Source organism: Notamacropus eugenii, chromosome 1, assembly GCF_028372415.1.
Source record: "Notamacropus eugenii isolate mMacEug1 chromosome 1, mMacEug1.pri_v2, whole genome shotgun sequence".
Classification (NCBI taxonomy): Eukaryota; Metazoa; Chordata; class Mammalia; order Diprotodontia; family Macropodidae; genus Notamacropus; species Notamacropus eugenii.
This window is the reverse complement of record NC_092872.1, coordinates 326,171,221-326,194,060: the sequence shown is the minus strand read 5'-3', so window position 1 is coordinate 326,194,060 and position 22,840 is coordinate 326,171,221. Positions and strand designations below refer to the sequence as shown.

Here is a 22,840-nt window from a genome sequence, read left to right as displayed (position 1 = left end):
CAGAGAAGCATCCATCAGTGTCACCCCCTCCTTTTCCCTCTCCTTTCTAATCCCTCTCCATGATCTGATGAGTCTAGTAAACTGAGGAGAACATGAGGATTGTGGTAAGTGTCCTATGCCTGGCCTCAACCCCTATCACTAACTAAATCACCTTACCTCCTTCCTCTCATCATCTCTGTGATGATGGATTGCAAGTTGTTTAAGCATAACCTTTCCCCCCAAAGCCACTTTCCTTTCTCTCCTTTTCCTTTCTTATATTGGTCCAGCCCTTTCATTGTGCCCTCTTAATCTCCCATTCCATAGTTAAACTTCTCTTCATTTTAGACTTGCTCTTCTTGGGTTCCTGCCATCTACTGTTAATCAGAAACTGAACACCCCCACAGATGACTAGATACTCTCTCCAGGATTGAATACCATTTCTCATGTGTCCTGAACATACTAATCCTGGAGAGGGAGTCAAAATACCCAAACACCACTCCCAGACTCTCCCTTTATCTGAATCACACTCCTCTGAGATTGACTCCATTCAAATTTTGTCACCCATTTCAGATCAAAGTATCTATTATCAACTAGACCCCAGAAGACCACCGCTTCTTTCTACCTGGTTCACAAAAATCATCTATACCCCAATTCCTGATCTAACACAATATCTAACCTCTAATACTAAAAGCATAATCAAGTGTGCCAAGGGACAATTAAAAAGAATCCCTAATCTTCTCAACTCCCATGGCCTAGTCTTTCACTGTATATTTCACCTACACACAGAGTTTGGTCACACTCTTGATATCATCATCATGCACAAGCATTCCACTTCAGTGATCAAACTCTACACAGTCCGTTTGTCTGCTCCTAACCTATCATTCTATCTCTCCATAAGCCTTCTAAAACTATACTTCATCCTCACCATGACCTTAATCCCTCTATCCTTAAGTACTCTTCAAGGCTATCAATTCTGTTCTAACCTTGACTCTATTAGTTAACTACTTCAACAATGTCTTCTGTTCTTGAATTCCTTGACCCTCTCCTATGGATGCTCATGCCTTTCCATATCCTAATCCCTAGATTCCTTTCACCCTCCACCCTCTATTCCTACTACTGATGTGGTAAACAGAGTTGGAGGAAGGTACATAACTTAGCAAACATTGCAAAGACTAGAAAATGGGAAATAAACTTGTGCATAAGGAAAGTATAATGAGTCTAAGATGTGCAGGTCTTTAAGAGCTAAATAAAGGACCCTCTATTTTATCCTAGAAGCAACAAGCCTTTGGAATAGGATGTGGCGAAACCTATGCTTTAGGAAAATCACTTGGGCAGTTAGTTTTGTGTAGGATATACTCATATGCCCACTTTAACATATCTATATCTTTTTATATGAACAAATATAGACATATAAAAGAGTGAGGAATTGAAGTGCCTTGTATAAGAAACAGTAATAAAGCCAGTGTGCCTAGATCACAAGATACGTGAAGCAGAGTAATGTGTAATAAGGATGGAAAGATAGGTTGGCTACCAGTTATGAAGGATTTTAAATACCAGATAGAGATGTTTGTACATAGAAATAATAGCCCCCTGAGTGTACTTCAGTACATTCAGTCACAAGGAATGACATGGTCAGATCTACAGAAGCACATTTAAAACCTTTTTTAAAATAATGAAATTTTAATAAGTAATATTTTCTTCTAAAATTCTTCCTAAGAATTGGAAATTGAGAGGATGCTCATGAATTGGGGAATGGCTGAGCAAGTCATGTATGAATATAATAGAATACTATTGTTCTATAAGAAATGATGAGCAGGCAGATTTCAGAAAAACCTGGGAAGACTTATATGAACTGATGCAAAGCAAGTGAGCAGAACTAGAAGAACATTGTACAAAGTAACAGCAACACTGTAAGATGATTCACTATGAATGACTTAGCTTTCTCAGCAATATGGTGATCCAAGATAATTCCAAAGGACTCATGAGGAAAATGCTATTCACATCCAGAGAAAGAAGTGATATACTCTGAATGCAGAGAAGCATACTATTTTCATTTTCTTCATTTTTATCGTTTCTTTTTTCTTTTAAGAGGTTTGTTTCTTCTTTCACAGCATGACTAATATAAAAATATGCTTAACATGACTACACATATAAAACCTACATCAAATTGCTTACTGTCTTAGGGAGGGAAGAGAAGGTAGGAGAGGAGAAGGAGGTGAGGAAAAGAGGAAGAAATTTGGAATTCAATTTTTTTAATGAATTTTAAAATGTCTTTACATGTAATTGGAACAAATAAATTACTATTTAAAAATAAATAAATAAAGGCCTTTCTAAAATCCTTGGAAAAGTCCCTTACACAGGAGGGTTCTTACCCTCAAGTCAAACGGGACAAAAAGGCTTCCTTAGGAAAATAAATAACCAAGTTTAACTCTTGTTTAGGCAGCTAAATGGCACAGTGGATAGAATGTTGGGGCTGGAGTAAAGAAGACCTGAATTTAAATACAGCCTTAGTCATTTACTACTGTGTGACACTGGGGTAAGTCAGTGTCTTGTTTCTGCTTCAGTTCCCCTATCTTTAAAATGGATAGAATAATAGCAGTTACCTCCCAGGATGGGTGGGAGGATAAAAATGAAATATTTCAAAAGCACTTTGCAAACATTAAAGTGCTATATAAATGTTGTTATTATTATGGGAAAAAGTTAAAGATTCATGATATGACAATAAAAACTGCTAGAGGAGATTGGAGGTGAAGAAGTCAACTATATCTGGCTTTGGCAAAGGATCACATTTTTGTCAAAAAATGGCAGAAAGTAAAGACAAGAAAGGGCATAACTTATGTGGGAAGCATTCCTGAATCAGCTGTCTGGAGAATCGGACCACAGGCTTCTTAGAGAAAAGATCAAATCTAGTACAAAACTAGAAGAATAAAAATGTGAAAAATTGCTAAGTGCAACTGAAGCAACGCAATTCTAACCTCTTCAAACAAGCTGTTAATTAAAATAAGATATCAGTGGAGGAAAGGACATAGACACAGACTATAATAATTGCATAAGGAAGTTAAAACCAGTGTAAACTGTTACAACAGTCTACAAAATGCACTGAACAAACACCTGCCAAGAATCAAAAGCAACACAAGAATATAAACGTATTTATAAAATCCTTGAGAGAAGAATGAACGTAACGAGCAGCATCCTCTTGTAAAACAGAGAAAGTAGTGAAATGTAAAATCAGTTGAAAGAATGTTTGGTGAGGGACCAAGCACAGTAATCAGGAAAACAACAATGAGGAAAATATGAAAGATCTAGAAGTGTTTTGAGAATAAACTTTTTTACCATCAAGTACAGTGGAGCTGCCTTACTTGGGTTTCAACATGACAGTCTTAGATGTTCCTATAGAGGAGGTAGAAATGACACTAAAGTGAATCACAAGGGAAAAAGTCAACCATGTGCATATTGGAGATACGTACTAGAGGCACCAATTGTAAGGGAGTTGAAGAAGTAGTTCACAAAGTATCTGAAGAAGAATGATAAAGGCATGGGAAAAATATTATACCACAAAAAAAGGGTACCCAGAGAATTATTTCAATCATTTGATCTGGTGCTAATTTTATTGTTTACTATATAGTACTTATAGGAGAGATGGTCTGTAATTTTTCACTCAGTCAACTTAACCAGAAACCCTGGCTCTTTAGTTTCGCTAAATTGACTTTTTTAGGTCCTTTTTTTTTTCTTAGTTATAATGTATGGTTTTCTGTTGGGGGAAGGGAAGAAAGGGAAGCTGAAATGCATTAGGAAATGTAAGTGGTATTTAAAAAAAGACTACCATGAAAAACATTTTTCAAGAACTATTAACATAAAAAAATCAAACCACTTTATTTTATTAACTCAGAGAGATGCCCAAGCACACTGGGTAAAGATCTGAAATAAATTGTGTCTATCTCCACTAACACCTGAGTCACCTAAGGCAAATAATTTAACTTAGTTTCTCCAGCAAAATGATAATATTACTTTCTTCAAAGGGATAGTGACTTTATGAACTGCTTTTCATTCTGTAGAAAATATCATAATTATATAATCTTTGTTATAAATAACTGAATTGACTTTCTATTTGTTGCAATAACAACTGGGAAAATGCAGTATTTGCAAACATGTTTAAAACCTACGGTTACAAGTTCTAGTCTTCATTTTGCTCCAGCAAATAATATAGTTATCATTTAACAAACTACAAACAAGCTTTACAAATACAGAAATCATTCATACTCAAAGAGCAATCAAATTGTGCATAACCTTTGATCCAACAATAACATTACTACCTCTATATCCCCAAGATATCATAAAAAAGGGAAAAGGACCTACAAGTACAAAAATATTTACAGCAGCTCGTTTATGGTGGCAAAGAATTGGAGACTGAGGGGATGCCCATCAGTTGGGGAATGGCTGAACAAGTTGTGGTATATAAATGTAATGGAATACTATTGTGCTATAAGAAACGATGAGCAAGTTGATTGTAGAAAAATGTGGAAAGACTTACATGAACTGATACTAAGTGAACAGAACCAGGAGAACATTGTACACAGTAACAGCAATACTGTACGATGATCAACTCTGACTGACTTAGTTCTTCTTAGCAGTACGATGATACAAGACAATTCCAAAAGACTCATGATGGAAAATGTTATCCATGTTCAGAGAAAGAACTAATGAAGTTTGAATGCAGATCAAAGCATGCTATTTTCACTTTATTGAGGGTTTTGTGGTTTTTTCCTTTCATTCTGTTTCTTCTTTGACAACATAACTAATGCGGAAATGTGTTTTACATGACTGCACATGTATAATCTATATCAGATTGGTTGCTGTCGTCGGGAGGGGGAGGAAAGGAAGGGAGGAAGAAAAATTTAGAAGTCAAAATCTTTTTAAAAATGAAGCTTAAAATAGTATTTACATGTACTTGGGAAAAATAAAGTACTGTTGAATTTTTTTAAAAAAGAAATCATCCACTGTGCAAATCCAGTAGTACGCATATATAGCCAAAGTAATATTTTCAAATTTCCCTGGAAAACATTTTGTCCCAAAATGTTTGTAATCATCTAAAATCATGGGAATTCTGTAACTCTGAATGTTTAAATATTTCCTTTAGGCAGAGAATGTTTTTTAAATAGAACAAAAAAACAAGACACAACCTAACATCTCTGTCAAGAAAGATAAAAGCCAATTTCCTTTGCAAGGTTAACGGAGATTAATCTGGACTGGAAGGAGAAATCTGGTCATTTTGTTTTAGGAAAATTTGAGGAGGGAAAGTATTTTCAGGAAGCAGAGGGGGAAAACTATGGGAGATCAGAGTAAATAAAAGCTATGTGATAGAGAGGATTCTTGTTCAGGTTAAGGCGTTGGACGTAAGAGCCTCTGAAATCCCTCCTAATTTGAGAATTTCCCACAAGTATACAAACAAAATGTCCCTGACACCTCCAGCCCAAACTATTTATTACAATAGCCTCTGGACTGGTCTCCCTGCATTCAGTCCTTTCCCACTGAGATACATACTCTAGAAAGCTATTAAAAAATTATATTGCTAAAGCTTAAACCAAACTACACTACTCCCTTGCTCAAGAAGTTTAAATTGATTTCTGTTGTCTCTAGGTGAAAAAAAAAAAAAAGATTCCAATGTTTGGTATTTAAAATCTTTTACAACCTGGCTCCTGTCCATCTTTCCATGGCTACATTTTACTCCTCTATCCTCCCAAATTGCTTTCCCCCATACAGGACATTTCAGTTCTCAATTCCATGCCTTTGCACAGGCTTTCCCCCATAGCTGAAATGTTCTTCTTTACCTCTGGCTTCTTGGAAACCCTAGGTTCCTTCAAGATTCAGCTCAAGTGCTACAGTATACAAGAAGTCTTTCCTAATTTCCCCAGTTGTTAGTCTTTCCTCTCCCCAATTACTTTGTATATGTCTTGGATTTATTTATCTTTGAACATGCTGCATCTCCTTAGCAGAACCTTAGGGACAGAAACTATATCTTTCTGGTATTCATATTTCCAGAACCTATCACAGTGCTTAGAATAAATACATTCTAATATATCTGTATGGTTGCAGAAAAAGGATAGAATAAAATAGCAATACTTTTCATAAAATATTAATTCTGCATTTAATTCACAATCTATACACAAAACTACATATTTGTTAACGGCAAACCATCAATAATAAATGAGTAAAATATTTTACAAGATATATCAATATATTGATGAAACAGTTCTATGTAGATCTTGTATTTCATTTCTACCTCTGAAAAAAGCATGAACGTAGAGAAGCAACAACCTCTCTGTGCCCCCAAGTAACAACTAAGTGGCTATATTATAAATAGTTGCTAACCTGAAAATAAATGAAATTTCTGTATAAGGAGCTCCCTACACTAGTAAAATCACAAGGACAAACTAGGTAGAGATAGAAAGATACATAACAACTATAAAATATATTTTCATTAATAATGAAAACACACTGTTCTTGGGAGGGGTAAAAATTGTATCTAAAAAGTCTAAAAAATGAATTTCAGATTGTTGCCTTTTTTGCTACATGCTTCATGATGCATGAATAATATGGGTAAAAGAGTCAATTATCAAAATGAGTGATTTTTGTTGCATGATATTAGATTTTGAAAAACAAAATTTGGTAGAAACTCTCATCTTTCATATTCTATTTTTTTAAATAACAGTTTACACATGGAAAATTTGTATAAAGCTTTCTACTCTTAAAAAAATGTCAAGGAGATTTTCTTGATTCTTTGATTAAAATGTCAAATGAGGAAAATTGTCTATGAGCAAAAGTCAATAAACCCTTGTTATCTCATTAACAATACCCATGGATTTTATTTCTTCCAAAGAAAGAAGCTCTAAAATCAATCCAACCACATAGTATGCCTCTTTTGAGTAAAGATCTTTGAAAGAGATGGCCACTGTCCTCTATCAACAAGCACATACTAGGAAACAAGCACATAAAGACTAGGAAAAACCAAAACAAAGACAAAAATTTAACAGTTCCTGCTCTCCACAAACTTACACATTTATCAGTGTAAACAATAGGCACACATATTAAATCCTCAAAACATTTCAGAGTCCCTACAGACCCCCCAAAAGTCTTATATCAAAACTCAAACTACTGGTGTGCCATCAATGTCCTCAACAAAGCGGCCATAGATACTCTCATCTTCACCTCTTCTGCTTACCTGCCTTCTTTCTAGTCATTCTTAAACCATCTTTCCAAATCCTCTTCTTCAAACCTCCCGTCAAATCCCATTTTTCTGATAAAACTGCCCTTAAGCACAGAGTTAGGAGTAAAAAGACAGAGGTTCCAAATTTCCCACTCCTGGGGAGCACTTGACTGCCTTCCCATCTCCTTTCTGTATTGTGGACATCTTGCAAATTAGGGATGTGTGAACCAACCAAATCTTAACTCTGGAACTTTCTCTAGTTTCCCTCCCAACCTCACCCCCAGGAAAATTCGCCAGGAAGAGTGAGAGAAATACCCAGCTACAAAAGATAGTCTATCTACCTCAACTGACAAATATTACAACACTGCCCAGAGCAGGGGATCTGTGAACTTTTTTTAAATAGCTATTTTGTTAACTATTTCAATATTATTGGTTTTCTTTGTCATTCTATGTGTTCTATTCTGTGCATTTAAAAACATTCTGAAAAGGGGTCCATAGATGTTTACCAGACTGACAAAAAGGAGCATGCCACACAAAAAGGGGCTTAGGCCTTGGGCTCCTTCCCCCACCACTTGCAGCCCAGCCCGGATGAAAGACTAGAGGAGAGAAGAAGTCAGCATTGGCTCTGAATTAAAAAACAAAAACAAAAAACCCACACACCACCATGACTCACCTGCCTGGGATTCCCTAAGCACTGTCTGTGGCCCAGTCTCTCCTCACCCGTGGGGAAGAGGCTGCACAAAAATGCTGCAGCTCCTGAGGAAGCAGAAGGATGTGGCTGTGCAAGCGAACCGGGGCTAAAGGATAAATCCTCCTGGAGGAAGGTGCACGTTTAGCAAGCTCTACATCCTTCTCTAGGCCAACACCAGGAGACTAAACTACGCCTACCTGAGAGGGACTCTCCGCCCCCAACCAGGAAAAAGAAAAGCAATCTCCAAGCCTTCGCCCTTTCTTCAAGCTATTTACGCAGACGTTCCCGAAGCCAATGGGAACCAAAGAAGGTGGGCCCGGAGCAGTCCATGGGTGACCTCCGAAGAGGGAGTCCTCCAACGAAAGGAGCTGCCGGAGCTGCCACCAGCCCACTAAGCAACGTAAGCGGGAGCAAGCCGCCGCCCAATCACGAGCTGCTGGCTCGCCCGCGATGGGGACCCCAGATCTGTGGCCTCCTGACTCCTGCTGGCTGGAGGCGTGCCCGGCTGAGCCAATCCCGGCGAGCCAGGGGTGCGGAGCGAGCTGCTCAAACGCTCCGGCTTCTCAGCTGATTCTTTCAGTCCCGACTTGTTTTTTTGCAACTGTGGAGCCGCAGGAGGAGGAGCCCACGTCTTCCCCCCCACCCTCACCCCCGGAAGCCAGGAGGAAGCTCCGAGATTCGGCTGTGGCTTAGGGATCCTGTCATTATCGCTCCCGCAGGCTGGGGTGGAAGGGGTGTGACGAGGACTTCTTTCATCTGCCCCCACCCCCTTGACTCTGGAAGCTCCAAGTGCGGTCCTTTGCTGCCCGCTGAGCCTCCCCCCTTCAGCTCCTTTCATGAGCGTGACTGTCAGGGGCTCCCCAGCCGCGTTTGAGGCTGGTGGGGGGGCGACAATGGCCAGCAGCAGAGTCGAGGAAGGCGAGAGAGCTGCAGCTGTCACTGTGGTGCCCGGCTCGGTGCAGCTGGCCCTGAGCATCCTGCATACCTTGTTGTACGCTGCGCTCTTCTCCTTCGCCTACCTGCAGCTGTGGCGGCTGCTCCTGTACGGAGAGCGGCGGCTGAGCTACCAGAGCCTCTGCCTCTTCCTCTGCCTTTCGTGGGCAGCACTCAGGACCACTCTTTTCTCCGCCTCCTTCTCCCTCGGCGGCTCCCTGCCCCTTTTCTGGCCGCCCTCTAGCCTCCACTTCTTCTCCCGCTGGCTGCTCTACTGCTTTCCTTCCTGCCTCCAGTTCTCTACACTCTGTCTCCTCAACCTCTACCTGGCAGAGGTAAGGAGGAGCGGAGAGGAAAGGGACCTGGGACTTGGGGCTGGGAGTCCGGGAGTGGAGTGGGGGGGTGGGGGAGGGGAGGGTACCAGAGATAGCCTCCCAGAATGGTAGGAGAGGAGTTTGGGTCAACTGGACACTAACCCGGGATTGTTGGTTTACCTTTTGCCATGAGTACTTTCCATTCTAAATTTAAGCAGCTGACGCTTCAGTTTCGTGTCCAAATGCTTTGTAACTTTAATCTGCAAAACAAGCCTTTTGTTTAGCATCCTGACTCCCCTAGGAGAACTGCAGCACTAACAAAGTGACGGGGGAAAAAGTAGTATTTTCAGTAGTCCTGCTGTACCTGAACTGCTAAATCTGGCCCGCTGCCAGCCATTACGTCACCAGGCAGAGCTGTTTCTCTATTGTTGCTGCATTTCTTTTATTAGCAGCTTATGTACCCTCCTACATCTTTTTCACTATGGCTCAAGAAATCTCACACTGACGTGGCTCAGTAGCTTTGGTAGTATAGTCAGTAACTTGAGGTGTAACAATATAGACCTATCTTGGTCCTTCTATAACAGTACATAGCAAGCATTATGAATGAATGAATGTGCCAAGTGCCCTAACTATTTGGTGCTTTGTCAAACCTTTTTAAAGTTAGTCCTGTTATTGCTAATAAAACAGTTTAATTTGTGCTCATTACAAAAAGCATAAAACTGTTTTTGCAGTCACTCGCTTTATAGCTGAATTCCAATCCAACACCCTATGTCTTTCTTCTGGAATAGTGCTGCTGGTTGGGTTGCATTGTTCTGCAGCACTTAGCTATTTGACCTATTTCAAATAGTTATCTGGGGTTGTTATAGATGCTTACATGACATATGTGCTTTCAGTGCTTCAAAAGTTCCCAAATGATGCTAAAAGGGATTTGGGGAACCTAGGAGACTTTTATCTTCGGAAAGAAATACAAATACTCCATTATAGACTAATCTTGGTTTGTATTACCTAGTATTGTGTTATTTATTATTATTATGTTATTAATTGATAATAAAATAATCAACTAATAAATATTTATTATTAATCAATCATCAATTAATTAATTATTAATCAGCAAGCATTTATTAGCCATTAACTATGTGTCAGGTTTTATGCTAGATGTTGAGAATACAAATAAAAGGTGAGCTACTCCCTAACTTCAAGAAGCTTTTATCCTGCTAAAAGAACAAAGTATGTTGTTCTCAGATAAGTAAATAAATGAGGTATACCAAATAAGTACACTGTGTGAGACTTCTTTGGCTGGAGCAGATTATGTGAGTGCCAGTGATGTCTAAGACTGGAAAGATAACCGAAGTCAGAGTACAGGGCTTTAAATGCCAAACAAAGTAGTTTGTATTTTAATCTAAGGGCAATAGGGAGCTACAGAAATCTCTTGAGTGGAGGCTAGACCTGTGCCTTAGAAATATTAATTTGGCAGCTGTATATAAAAGAGTAGTTTATTAAATTAGTATATGTGAGCATTTCTCTTAATATATAACCAACTTTCAGTTATCTTTGAGAGACAGTGCAATCTGAAAAGTTATGGTAACTTCAGCCTCCTACTCTTCCAACCATTTAAACAATCATTAACCATATAAAATTAACTCATCCTGAGTTTCACAAAACAACAGGTAGGAAAAATTGAGAAGTCCAGGTCATGATATGCTTAAAGCTGAGGCATCAAGCAAGAGAAACAAAAGGCAAGGGTAATAATAAATTGGATGATAAACCCCTAAATGAGTAATCTGTGTATATTGGTCTTCAACTTTGTTTAAAAGCTGTATGAGACCGTTCATATTAATGTTCCGGTAATACACATTCTCTGTCCTTCCACCACTCCTAATAAGAGACTGATATCCAGTGTTTACAACTAAATTCTAGTTTACTATAGATCTTCCTTAAATGAGACATTGATGTTTTAAGCTCTAAAGTTTCAAATGGCATTTATAACAATGTAAACATTCTAGTTCTGCAATGAGTATGAGAATTATACTGGAATAGGGTTTGTTTGACTTGAACACTGAATTTATGAATTACATTTTGCAGAAGAAAAAATAATGGCATCTGTAATCTAAGCTCAAGACTTTCGAATTATACTTCCATGGTATGATACCTTGAAATATTGGAACTAGATGTCTCATGTAATAATCCAATGGATGTCTGAACTGCTGAGAACTCTAAGCATTAGCGGGGGTGGGGAAGAGAGGTGTTAAATCCTTTAAAAGTGATAGTCAAGTTAATAGTAGAAAGGTTTTGAAGAGCTCTACAATGCTGTGTAGAAAATAAATTTTTCTTCAAGCTATTCAAAAACACCTACTTAAAAAGTAACTTTCTAATTAGAAATCACTTTCCTAGTTAGTTAAAAATAAGTCATGATTATAGATTTAGAACTGATGAACTTGGAGTTCATATAGGTCATTTTAGAGGTAAAGAAAGTGCAGTATAATTTAAAATTACATAGGCAAATGAAAATAGCAAAAAAATGAACTGGTCATAATAGCTAGTATTTATAGAGTGCTTTAAGATTTACAAACTGTTTTTTTCATATTGGCTTATTTGAATCTCCTGTCATGTGAGGTAAGTACTATTATTATCTGCAATTTACAAATGAAGAAACTGAGTTTGAGAGAGGTTAAATGACTTGCCCAGGGTCATACACCTAATTAAATGTCCAAGGCAAGAGTCAAACTTGTGTCTTTCTGATTCCAAATCTAGCATTTTTCTACTGTGCCACTTAGCTGCTTCAAAGAAGAACCAATGTCTTCTGGCTCCAAATTTACTATTAAGCATTTTAAAAATTCAGATATTTAGATTTCACAATTTTGATTATCTTTCTCACTAATTTTATTCCTATTCATTTATAGTTAAAGAGGCATAGTGGAGAGAAAAGCATAGTGAATAGAAAGCCAGCCTCAAAGTCAGGAAGACCCGGGTTCAAGTGTTGCTTCCGAACATACTATTGGTGGGATCCTAGGCCCCCAGGCAACTGATGTGTTACAGACCTGCATTAGTAGAGAGAGTTTCATTACCCAGAGGTTCTCTATACTAATGAAATTACAGGGCTAGTGAAGAAAATACTGAGTTAACAAATATATGAGCCATGTCAGATTTTCACTGGACCAAACATCCCTTGTATTTATAAGTAAATTTTAATAATACCTTTTATTAGTGTAATTCTGAATTTGCCCTCATTATAAAAAATTTTTTAAGTAAGCAAAAACCAAGCAATATAATGACTACCTCTGACAGTGTTCACAAGATTCTATACCTATAATTCCCCTCCCTCCAACATTTCAATATCTATTCTCCAAAACTGATTGTTTTTAAAGTTGGATTTTCTTTTTGTATTCTAGTCATTTATATTATTTTAATTATTATGTATATCCTGCTTACTTTATTCTGTATCAGTTCATACAAATCTTCCAATGCTTTTCTGAATTCCTCTTATCTCTTATTTTGTAGTTATTTGTCCTTCATATATCATGATTTCTTCAATTGTTACCTACTCAGTAGGCACCTATTTTGTTTTCAGTTTTTTTGCTACCACAAAGAGTGATACTATGAATATTTTATTATGCATATATTCCTAAGTTGATACAAAATCTTTATTTTCCTTAGTTTCTTTTAAAAATGATATATAATTAGTTTAGAAAACTTAATGGGTGTTTTTGCATTTAAGTTACCTTCTTATCAAGTTTATAGGGTAGTGAGTATGCCTTGTCTTCCTCTCTCAGAGCCCGGATGGCTATATCTGCCTCTCTAGGTTCTGGACTATACTGAAAGAGTTAGGGGTATTTCTCTTCTCTACTCTTCTCAAGCCTCCAACCAGCTCTTTCTTCAACCCCCAACATGGTCAGTCTTGCTTCCATTTAGTCACTTAACATCAAATGCTTTTACCAAGGGAAATTTATATTGAAGATATAATAAAAATAAACATACAAATATTTCCCTCTAACACTTCAGCTGCATACTCTCCCTATATCACCTTAGTTTTAGGAGGGAATAGACTCGAAACAGCCTACATAACATTGGTCCCACCAAGTTTATGTCTAGGTGCATCATGACTGCTGGGCTCAATTTCTGCTGGTCTAAGTCCTGAAGGTCACTCCTTGTTCATCAAGGCATGGATGCTGGACTGGCTGCAAAATCCAACCTGGAATCTAATTGCTAGATTCCTGTGACTTGATTTCCTGACCTTTTGAAGGTCACAGGATTTGAGACTACACTTTCTATGCTTAGAATGTAAAAGAACAAATACAGAGACCAAGGATGAAGGCCTGGTTTTCAAAATCACTTGTCTTGGATGGGGAAAAGGCCCCACTCGTGTTTGGTCATCATACCTCTCCGAGACCCAAGCTCTTTAGCTTGTCTGTATAAATGATAGACACTTCATCATTTATACTTTTAAAAATCCTTTACAGAAAACAGGGAGCACTAGTATGATGACAGCTGATAAAGAAATCATTACTAGAATGGCAAATATATTTCCCAAATTCAGCTGTAGATTATTGCCTACTCTTCCCTACTTAGCTTCAGGAAGGTCCCAATAACCATTCTATCTTGTCACTTTTGCGGGGAATCCTGGGAAGGGAAAGGAGAAGTAGAGGAATCCTAATTCTCAAGTAATAATTCTGGATGCAGTATTATTGCTTATGCCATAAGTTTAAAAACAAAATACATTATGATACTAGTTGTGTGTTTGTTGTCTTAAGTTTGCTGTTTCAAGAATTTTTTCTTAAGTGATGTGAGAATTTTCAAGGTCCTTCTAGCTGTTGTCCAGCTAAACCAGCGTAGGATACAGACACAGAAGTAAATTGCATTTACAGTTTATTTTACTCAGTAGGTGATGGACATGTGTGTCTCACAATTTAATAGATGACAGGTATATAGACAGAGATCAAGATAAATATACAAATTTATATATGTATATATACAATGGGTAGTTATGTTTGTATGTGTGTATGTATTCATAGATAATGTGAATATATATGTTTGTGTACATGTATATATTCATATGTATATACTTCTAAGTATATACATATGTGTGTATATATACATGTGTGTATATGTGTGTGTGTTTGTGGGTGTGGGTGTGGGTGTGTGTTGTATCCTCTCGTCTTAAGCTATATAACCCAGGGAAAGTAACAAAAAAAAAAGATGTGTTCCTTACAAAGCAGTTTTGGGTAAGAAACTGCTATGTAGGACCGACTTAGGACATATGTTGGGCACCAGGCACCTAAGCAGGAAAAGCTAGGTATTAAAACAAGAAAGAGGATGTTTAAGTTGTTGCAAAGGAAAGAGTGTATACTTTAGCATAACCATTCACACTAGGTCAAAGGAAATAGTTATTCCTTCCACATCTTGACTTTCCTCATCATGGTTTCAATATATTGGAAGTCAGCATAAGAAAAATGGGATTTTTTTGGAAGTCTTGAGGAAGTCATGAACAACCTATAAGGTCCAGCAGATGACATAGAAAAAATTTAGAAATTCAAGAATGCATAGAATATGTGTATGGTCTTGTATAATATCAACCCAAATTTTATAATAAGGTACTGTAAATACCCTATAAAAAAACAGAAAAAAATCAGATTTCTTTTCTGATACAAGAGAGAGCCAAAAAAATTTACACAGATTTTCTAAATCATAGACATACTGCACCCTGATATGGAAGGAATATCTGTAGTATCTTCTTTATTAATCAGTTAGCTAATCACCTTTTGTTAGACCTCTACTACCTGCTTTATTAGATATGATAAAGAGATGGGGGTAGTTCCTGGAACTATTCAAAGGTCCCTAGAGTTCTCTTTTGTAAAATTATGAGGGGGGGAAAAAGGAAAGGTATTTTAGAAGAGAGACATTTTTTAAGTTTCATTAAATCATTTCTTATTGGGGCTAAGGACAAACATGGATTAGGGAAGGTTTCATGAGGTATCTAGGTGAAGTAGATAGAGTATTGGTTCTGGAGTCAGGAATACCTGAGTTCAAATCTGACCTCAGACATTTACTAGCTGTGTGACCCTGGGCAAATCATTGAACCTCTATTTGCCTCAGTTTCTTCATCTGTAAAATGAGGGTAATAATATTACCTCCCTCCCAAAGTTGTTATGTGACTCAAATGAGATAATAATTATAAAGCACTACATAGTACGCACAATATAAATATTAGCTATTATCATAAAAAAGATAGCCTCTGAGCCTCAAAGAAACTTAAGGACTCTAAAAAATTGTGATAAGAAGGGGACTACATGACCTGCACAAGGGATAGCTTGCTTAATCAAATACATGGAGGTAAGAGATGGAGGGTACAGTGTAGTAACAGCTAGTGCTCCAGTTTGACTAATGTAATGAAAGGGGATGAGAATTTTTTTAAAAAGAGAAAGCTAGTGTTATAGGAAATAATGAGCAGGTGGACTTCAGAAAAACCTGGAAAGACATATTATGAACTACTGCTGAATGAAATGAACAGAACCAGGAGAACATTGTACACGGTAACAGCAACATTGTGCAACGACTAACTTTGATAGATTTAGCTGTTCTCAGCAACGCAAGGATCTAAGACAACTCCAAAAGACTCATGATGGAAAATGCTGTCCACATCCAGAAAAAGAACTGTGGAATCTGAATGCAGAGCGAAGCAGACTATTTTCTTTATGTCTCTTGTTTTATTTCTTCTTTCTCATGGTTCATCCCACTGGTTCTCATTCTTCTTTACAACGTGACTGATGTGAAAATATGTTTAATAAAAAAACTGATGGACTCTGAAACAAAGAGAATGCTAGAAAGAGAAGTTGAAGCTAAGTCCTTAATCACCATACAAAGACATTTTATCTGAAGGATAATTTATTTTAACTCTTTTTCCTCTATCCCTCAAAACCTGACTGGGTGGACTGGACCTTGGTTTTCTTAAGGTTTATGTCCTACCTATCTCCATCATTAGGGCCACTACATGATCCAGGACCTCAGATACTATAGTGTCCTCTAGCCCAATCAACACTCATCAGTGTCGTGGTATGCATGGAAGCACTTAGGAAGGGAAGACTCATTTAAGGTTGCCCACCAGAATGTGATAATTTGAGGGAGAGCCAGAGATGTGCTGAAGACAATTCATATCAGCTAACAACTCCCAAATCAGCAAAGCTATAAATCAGGGCTTGATTTGTTTTGTTGGTTGTTTATATCTAAAGTGATTTTAAAAAAACTATTAATAATGTAGGTTAAACTTAAAGGGTATCTTATATACAATGAAGAACAATTTGTTAAACATTTAACCAGCACACACCTGGGGAGTTCATCTGATTATCCTACTTCAACCATGCTAGGGACATCTCTTTCCAGCTATCGGTTATGCTACTTGTCATAGTCTGGGCCTGACTCTGTACTCAAGAGGACACAAATGAGTCTAGTCAACAGGGCTTGGGACACTGGGCTATTCTGAAGGCTTCAGATTCCACATGAGTGGACCTCTTTATGCCTTTAGGTAATGAGAAAGCCAAGTCAGCAAAGTCTGAGGCTGGGAAGCTGTTCCAAGAGGTGGGCAGCTCAACGCTTAGCTCCTTGAGCCAATCTAATATTGGGAACAGTTTCCTGGCCTTTTCGGGGAAAAAAAATAACAATCTACATTGGTGGGGAGGAAAAGTTTAGTAGATTTTGATCCTGTTACAAAACGAGAGTCTGCTAGCCATAGGAGAGGAGTCATTCAAACAACTAGAGCTGCTAAAATCTGGGGTCCTATAACCCTTTTGAATGTGTCATCAATGAACGGTCTCCTTCCACAACTTATTCAGTTGATATTCTAGAAAACAAAGAGTTGTGACAAAGTATCTAAGCCATTAGATTTGCAGTGACAGGTCCTCTGGTCCTGGGCTTCTAGATTTGTTTAGAGATAAGTAGCCTTTGGTATAGATACTTTAAGATCCCTTAAAACTCAGAAAAGAAATCCCTCAACATATTTATCCTGCTTTTATATCTCAGGCTATTCAGAGTACTAGATTGCCTATGCTAATACAACTTAGAGCCTAGTCATTATTCTGAATAGTATTCTAATAAATGGATTTCATCCCTCTTCCATTTTAAGATGAATGTTCACAGCTGGTACCAAATGTGGGTTCAGTCTCACTTTCATGGGTCTGATCTTCAAATATTTACTAAACCAGACACTTACTAGACCCCTCTGCTATCTACAATTGCATATCATCAGTGTTCTGCAGTGGTTATCAGGGATAAAGTAACCACTGAGCATCCATGTCATTCTTTAAGGTTTAACTTAAGTGCCATCTTGCCCATTAAACTTTCACTAAACATTTACTGTCCTTCAAATTATCTTCTGTTGGTTTATTTATGTAATTGAATTTCCTCAATAGAGTGTGAACTCCTCAAGGGCAGTGACTGTTTTGTTTTTCTATTGAGACCTCTTAGGATACTGTATTGCCCACAATTAATACTTAAATATTTATTAAATAGAAATCATATTGAATAATAGCTTAAACTTATTTTAACAATTTTGCACAGTGATGTTTTTACAAGGGATGGTGAGAATTCCCTGTATCAAAAATCTGTCAAATAGGAAATTATAAAGGCTTACAGTCCAATGATAAATGTGTTTGAGATTTTTAAAACACAAAAGAGAAACTATTCAGATTATTGGAATTTTTCAGATATTCTTATCCAGCCCTAACCTCTCTCCTGAAACACATTCTTGAATTTTCAATTGGACATCCCAAATGGGATGTCTTATAAGCACTTTATTTCTTGACCAGTACCATATTATTTTAATAATTAGCACTTTATAATATAGCTTGAGATCTGGTACGGCTAGACCACCTCCTTCACATTTTTAAAAATTGATTCCCTGGAGAGCCTTGGCATTTTATTGTTCCAGATGAAGTTTGTCATTATTTTTCTAGTACTATCAAGTAATTTTTGGGTGGTTTGATTGGTATATCACTGAGTAAATGGATTTATTTAGGTGGAATTATCATTTTTATTCTATTAGCTTGGCCTATCCATGAGCAATTGATATTTTGCCAGTTATTTAAATCGGACTTCATTGGTGTGAAAAGTGTTTTGTAATTGTGTTTATATTGTTTTGGGGTTTGTCCTGGTAGACAGACTTCCAAATATTTTATATTGTCTACATTTATTTTAAATGGAATTTCTCTTTCTATCTCTTGCTGCTGAACTTTGTAATATTGTGGTTTGTCATTCGCTCTCAAAGAGGACATGACATCAGGGATTTGATGACAGGGCTTGCAATTGACTTTGATTTGAGTGATTGAGGGCTATGCAAAGTCACTAGTCTCACTTTCTCCTCCAGAGCTATCTGGGTCCTGTGGCTAGATATCAATCAGGATGACTAGAGATGGCCCAGGATGCAGTGGGAGACTTTGACCCTCTTAAACTAAGGTCTTTTCAAATTCTCACTTGCTGAAAATTTATGTAAATTTATTTTGTATCCTGCAACTTTGCTGAAGTTGTTCATTGTTTCAAGCAGTTTTTTAGTTGATTCTCTAGGATTCTGTAAGTATGCCATCATATCATCTGTAAAGAGAGATAGTTTTATTTTCTCATTGTCTATTCTAATTCCTTTGATTTCTTTTTCTTTTCTTATTACTATAGCTAACATTTCTAGTAGTGCATTAAATAATAATGATAACATAGACATCCTTGCTTCACCCCTGTTTGTACTGGGAAGGCTTCTAGCTTATCACATTACAGATAATGCTACTAGTGCTTTTAGATAAAAATATTACTTATCATTTTAAGGTAAGCTCCATTTATTCCTAAACTCCCTAGTGTTTTAATAGAAATGGGTGTTGTATTTTGTCAAAGGCTTTTTCTGCATCTGTTGAGATAATCATATGATTTTTGTTGGTTTTGTTATCGATGTGGTCAGTTATGCTGAAATCCCACATGATCACAGTGAATGACCCTTGTGATATATGGCTATAATCTCTTTGCTGGTATTTTATTTAAATTTTTACATCAAAAGTTATTAGGGAAATTGCTCTCTCTGGGCTCTTCCTTGTTTAGATATCAACACCATATTTGTGTCAGAAAAAGGAATTTGGCAGCAATTTTTCTTTGCTTATTTTTCCAAATAGTTTGTATAGTACTGGGATTGTTTTTTAAATGTTTGGTAGAATTCGCTTGTGAATTCATCTGGGCCAGGGAATTTTTTCTTAAGAAAGTTATTGATGACTTATTGATATTTTTTCTTACGACTGGGTAATTTAAGTATTTTATTTTTTTTAATCTGGGTAATTTATATTTTTGTAGATATTAATCCATTTCATTTAGATTGTCAAATTGATTGGCATATAATTGGACAAAATTGTTCCTAATGATTGCTTTAATTTCCTCTTCATTGGTGGTAAATTCACATCTTTCATTTTTGATACTAGTAATTTGGTTTTCTTCTTTCCATTTTTATTCAAATTAACCAATGGTTTATTTATTTCATTGGTTTTTATCCCCTATAAAACCAATTTCTAGTTTTATTTATTAATTCAATGGTTTTCTTACTTTAAACTTTAGTATTCTCTCCTTTGATTTTTAGTATCTCCAGTTTGGTTTTTAATTGGGAATTTTTAGTTTGTTCATGTTCTAATATTTTTTAGTTGTATGCCCAATTCAATGATCTGCTCTTTCTCTATTTTATTAATGTAAGCAATTAGAGATATAAATTTCCTTCTAAGTACCATTTTGGCTACATTCCATAAACTTTTGTATGCTGCCTTGTTGTAGTCCTTTCCTTTAATAAAATTGTCCATTGTTTCTATGATTTGTTTTTTGACCCACTTATTTCTTAGGATTAGATTAGCTTCCAATTAATTTTGAGCTATCTTTCTATTGCCCATTATTGAATGTAATTTTTACTGCATTATGATCTGAAAGAATGCATTTATTATTTCTGCTTTTCTGCATTTGGTTGTTAGGTTTTTATGTCCTAATATGTGATCAGTTTTTGTATAGGGGCCACATACTGCTGAGAAAAAGGTATATTCCTTTCTATTCCCATTCAATTTTCTCCAAAGATCTATCATATATAACTTTTCCAGGATTTTATTCCCCTCCTTTATTTTTTGGTCAGATTTATCTATTCTGAGAGGGGAAGGTAGTAGACCTCCAATAATAAAGCTTTTTTGTCTATTTCCTCCCATAACTCATTTAACTTATCCCTTAAAAATGTGGATATTACACCATTTGGTGCATATATGTTTAGTACTGATATTACTTCACTGTCTATGGTACCTTTCAGCAAAATATAGTTTCCTTCGTTGTCTCTTTTAATGAGATCTATTTTGGATTTTGCTTTGTCTGAGGTCATGATTGTTACCGCTACTTTCTTTGCTTTAGCTGAAGTATAATAGATTCTGCTCCAGCCCCTTACCTTTATTCTGTGTGTCTCTGCTTCAAATGTGTTTCTTGTAAACAACTTATTATAGGATTCTGATTTTTAATCCATTCTGCTATCTATTTCTGTTTTGGCGGGGAGCTCACCCCATTCACATTTATACCTATGATAACCTATTGTATATTTCCCTCCATGCTATTTTCCCCTTGTTTATCCTTCTCTTTTACCACACACCCTGTCCTTCCTCCTGAGTGTTTTACTTTTGATTACTGCTTTCCCCAATCTGCCTCCTTTTATCATTTCCCTCTCCCTCCCCCAATTATCTCTGTCTCTTTTTTTACTTCCTTATAGGGTAAAGTAGAGTTCTGTATCTAACTGAGTCTGTATGTTTTTCCCTCTTTGAGCCAATTCTATTGAGAGTAAGGTTTAAACTTTGCCCACCAACCACCAATCCTTATTTGTGAGCTCTGAAATTTGATTATGATATTCCTGGGAGTTTTCATTGTGGTATGTCTTTCAGGTGGTGATCAATATATTCTTTCCATTTCTATTTTGCCCTCTAGTTCTAGTACATCAGGGCAGTTTTCCTTGATACTTTCTTGAAACATGATGTTCAAGCTATTTTTTATCATGGTTTTCAGATAGTCCAATAATTATTAAATTATCTCTCTTGGATCTATTTTCTAGGTCAGTTGTTTTTCCAATGAAAAATTTCACACTTCCTTCTATTTATTTTTTACTTCTTCATTTCATTTTATCATATCTTGATGTCTCCTGGAGTCATTATATTCCACTTGCTAAATTCTAATTTTTAAAGAATTATTTTCTTCACTGAGCCTTTGTACTACCTTTTCCATTTGGCAAATCCCATTTTTAGGGAGTTATTTTCTTTGGTAAAATTTTGTATATTCTTTTCCATGCTGTTGACTCTTTGTTCGTGATTCTCTTACATTGCTTTCATTTTTCCCATAATTTTACTTCTACTTTTCTAATTTTTTTAATCCTTTTAAAGCTTGTCCAGGATATCTTTTTTGGGCCTGAGACCAAATTACATTTTTCTTTGAGGTTTCACATTTAGCCATTTTGATACAATTGTCCTCTTTTAAGGCCTTGATCCCTGTCGTCATCGTAATTTTCTATAGTCAAGTTCTTTTTCTGTTTTTTGCTCATTTTTTCTGCCTCTTTTGTGACTTGGTGTTTTTATGTGAGAGTTGGCTCTGGTTCTGCACTGTCCCAAGCTTTTTATGCTGGGGCTCACGGTCTTGCTGCTGTCTTTCACTGGGCTTCAGGATCTAGCTACTTGCTTATAGTGGAGGGTAGGCTTCCCATCTGGTTTGTACTGGGGTATAGGGGCACACTGTTGACCTCCCCAAAGTATGGAGTTTATCTGCTGGCCTGGTCCTTGCTGCTGGTTTGTTATGGAAACAATATTTCTGTTGGTTGTCTTATTGCTTATTGCTGGTCACCTCCAGGAGTGGGGCCTTGCTACTGGGTTGCTATGGAAACAGGGTTTCTCTGATTGAGGGCCCTGGGGGTGAGGCCTCACTACCAGTCAGCAATGGCATCTCGATCTCTGGTGACCAGTGCTGGGGTTGGAGCCCCTGGGGTAGGCCCATACTGTGCTGCATGAGCTGCTGGATTGCCTAGAGACTGCTGGTTTGCAGGACAGCTGGTCCTCTCTGGTGAACTGCCCCAGGCTTGGAGACTTGCTGCAGGTCCCTTGCTGCGAGACTGGCTGCTGCTTCTCTCTGACTTTGTTCCCCTCACATTTTAGTGAGAACACTTTTTTTGCTGTGCTGCTCTTCAGTCAGTTCTGAGGCAGTTTTCAAATTGTTTGGAGGAGAATTTGGGAGGGTTCTATGGAGTTCTTTCCTCACTCCACCATCTTGGCACCATAAGTGTGGCTTTATTTAAAAACTTATTCTAAGCAATGGAATATGAAAATACTCAAATGTCCCACAAAATATTTCTCGTAACAGCTGAATTCATGATAAAACCAACTCTGTGAACTCCATTATTTGCCAGATTTCTCAGCTGTAAACCTCACCAGAGCCTACTATCTCCATTGTTATTATCCTATCTATATCTTTTTTCTCCTCAACTAAACTTGTGGAAAATCAGTCTGCTCTTCTGGGTCAGGTTACCAGTAAGATGGAAGGCTAAATATTTTGTCTGATACTCATGACTTCTCAAGCTTCTTCGAAATAAGAACTATATTCAAAAGATAATGAAATTTCATCTGCCTCCATAGTCCAAGACACCAAGAACTCTGTCTAGGTAACAGCCTGATGAAGTAACAGCAGAGAAGGTTAACCCCTAACTCCTAC

General features: G+C 37.1%; 2 protein-coding genes across 4 annotated transcripts in view; one reads left to right on the top strand and one right to left on the bottom strand.

Moving 5' to 3' along the window:
* The window catches only part of TXNDC16 (thioredoxin domain containing 16), a 141,076-nt gene extending 132,796 nt beyond the window's left edge, over positions 1-8,280 (bottom strand). The window contains exon 1 of one of the 3 annotated variants that reach the window (XM_072629704.1): positions 7,857-8,280. The gene's annotated coding sequence lies outside the window, so the exon portion shown is untranslated. The remainder of the gene's footprint in view (positions 1-7,856) is intronic. The other 2 variants (XM_072629706.1, XM_072629705.1) reach the window with 2 other exon arrangements.
* A 101-nt stretch (positions 8,281-8,381) lies between these two features.
* GPR137C (G protein-coupled receptor 137C) overlaps positions 8,382-22,840 on the top strand; it is a 51,902-nt gene continuing 37,443 nt past the window's right edge. Inside the window, exon 1 of the mRNA XM_072629707.1 lies at positions 8,382-9,142. Coding sequence (XP_072485808.1) covers positions 8,711-9,142 — 432 coding nt within the window. The 5' untranslated portion in view covers positions 8,382-8,710. The remainder of the gene's footprint in view (positions 9,143-22,840) is intronic.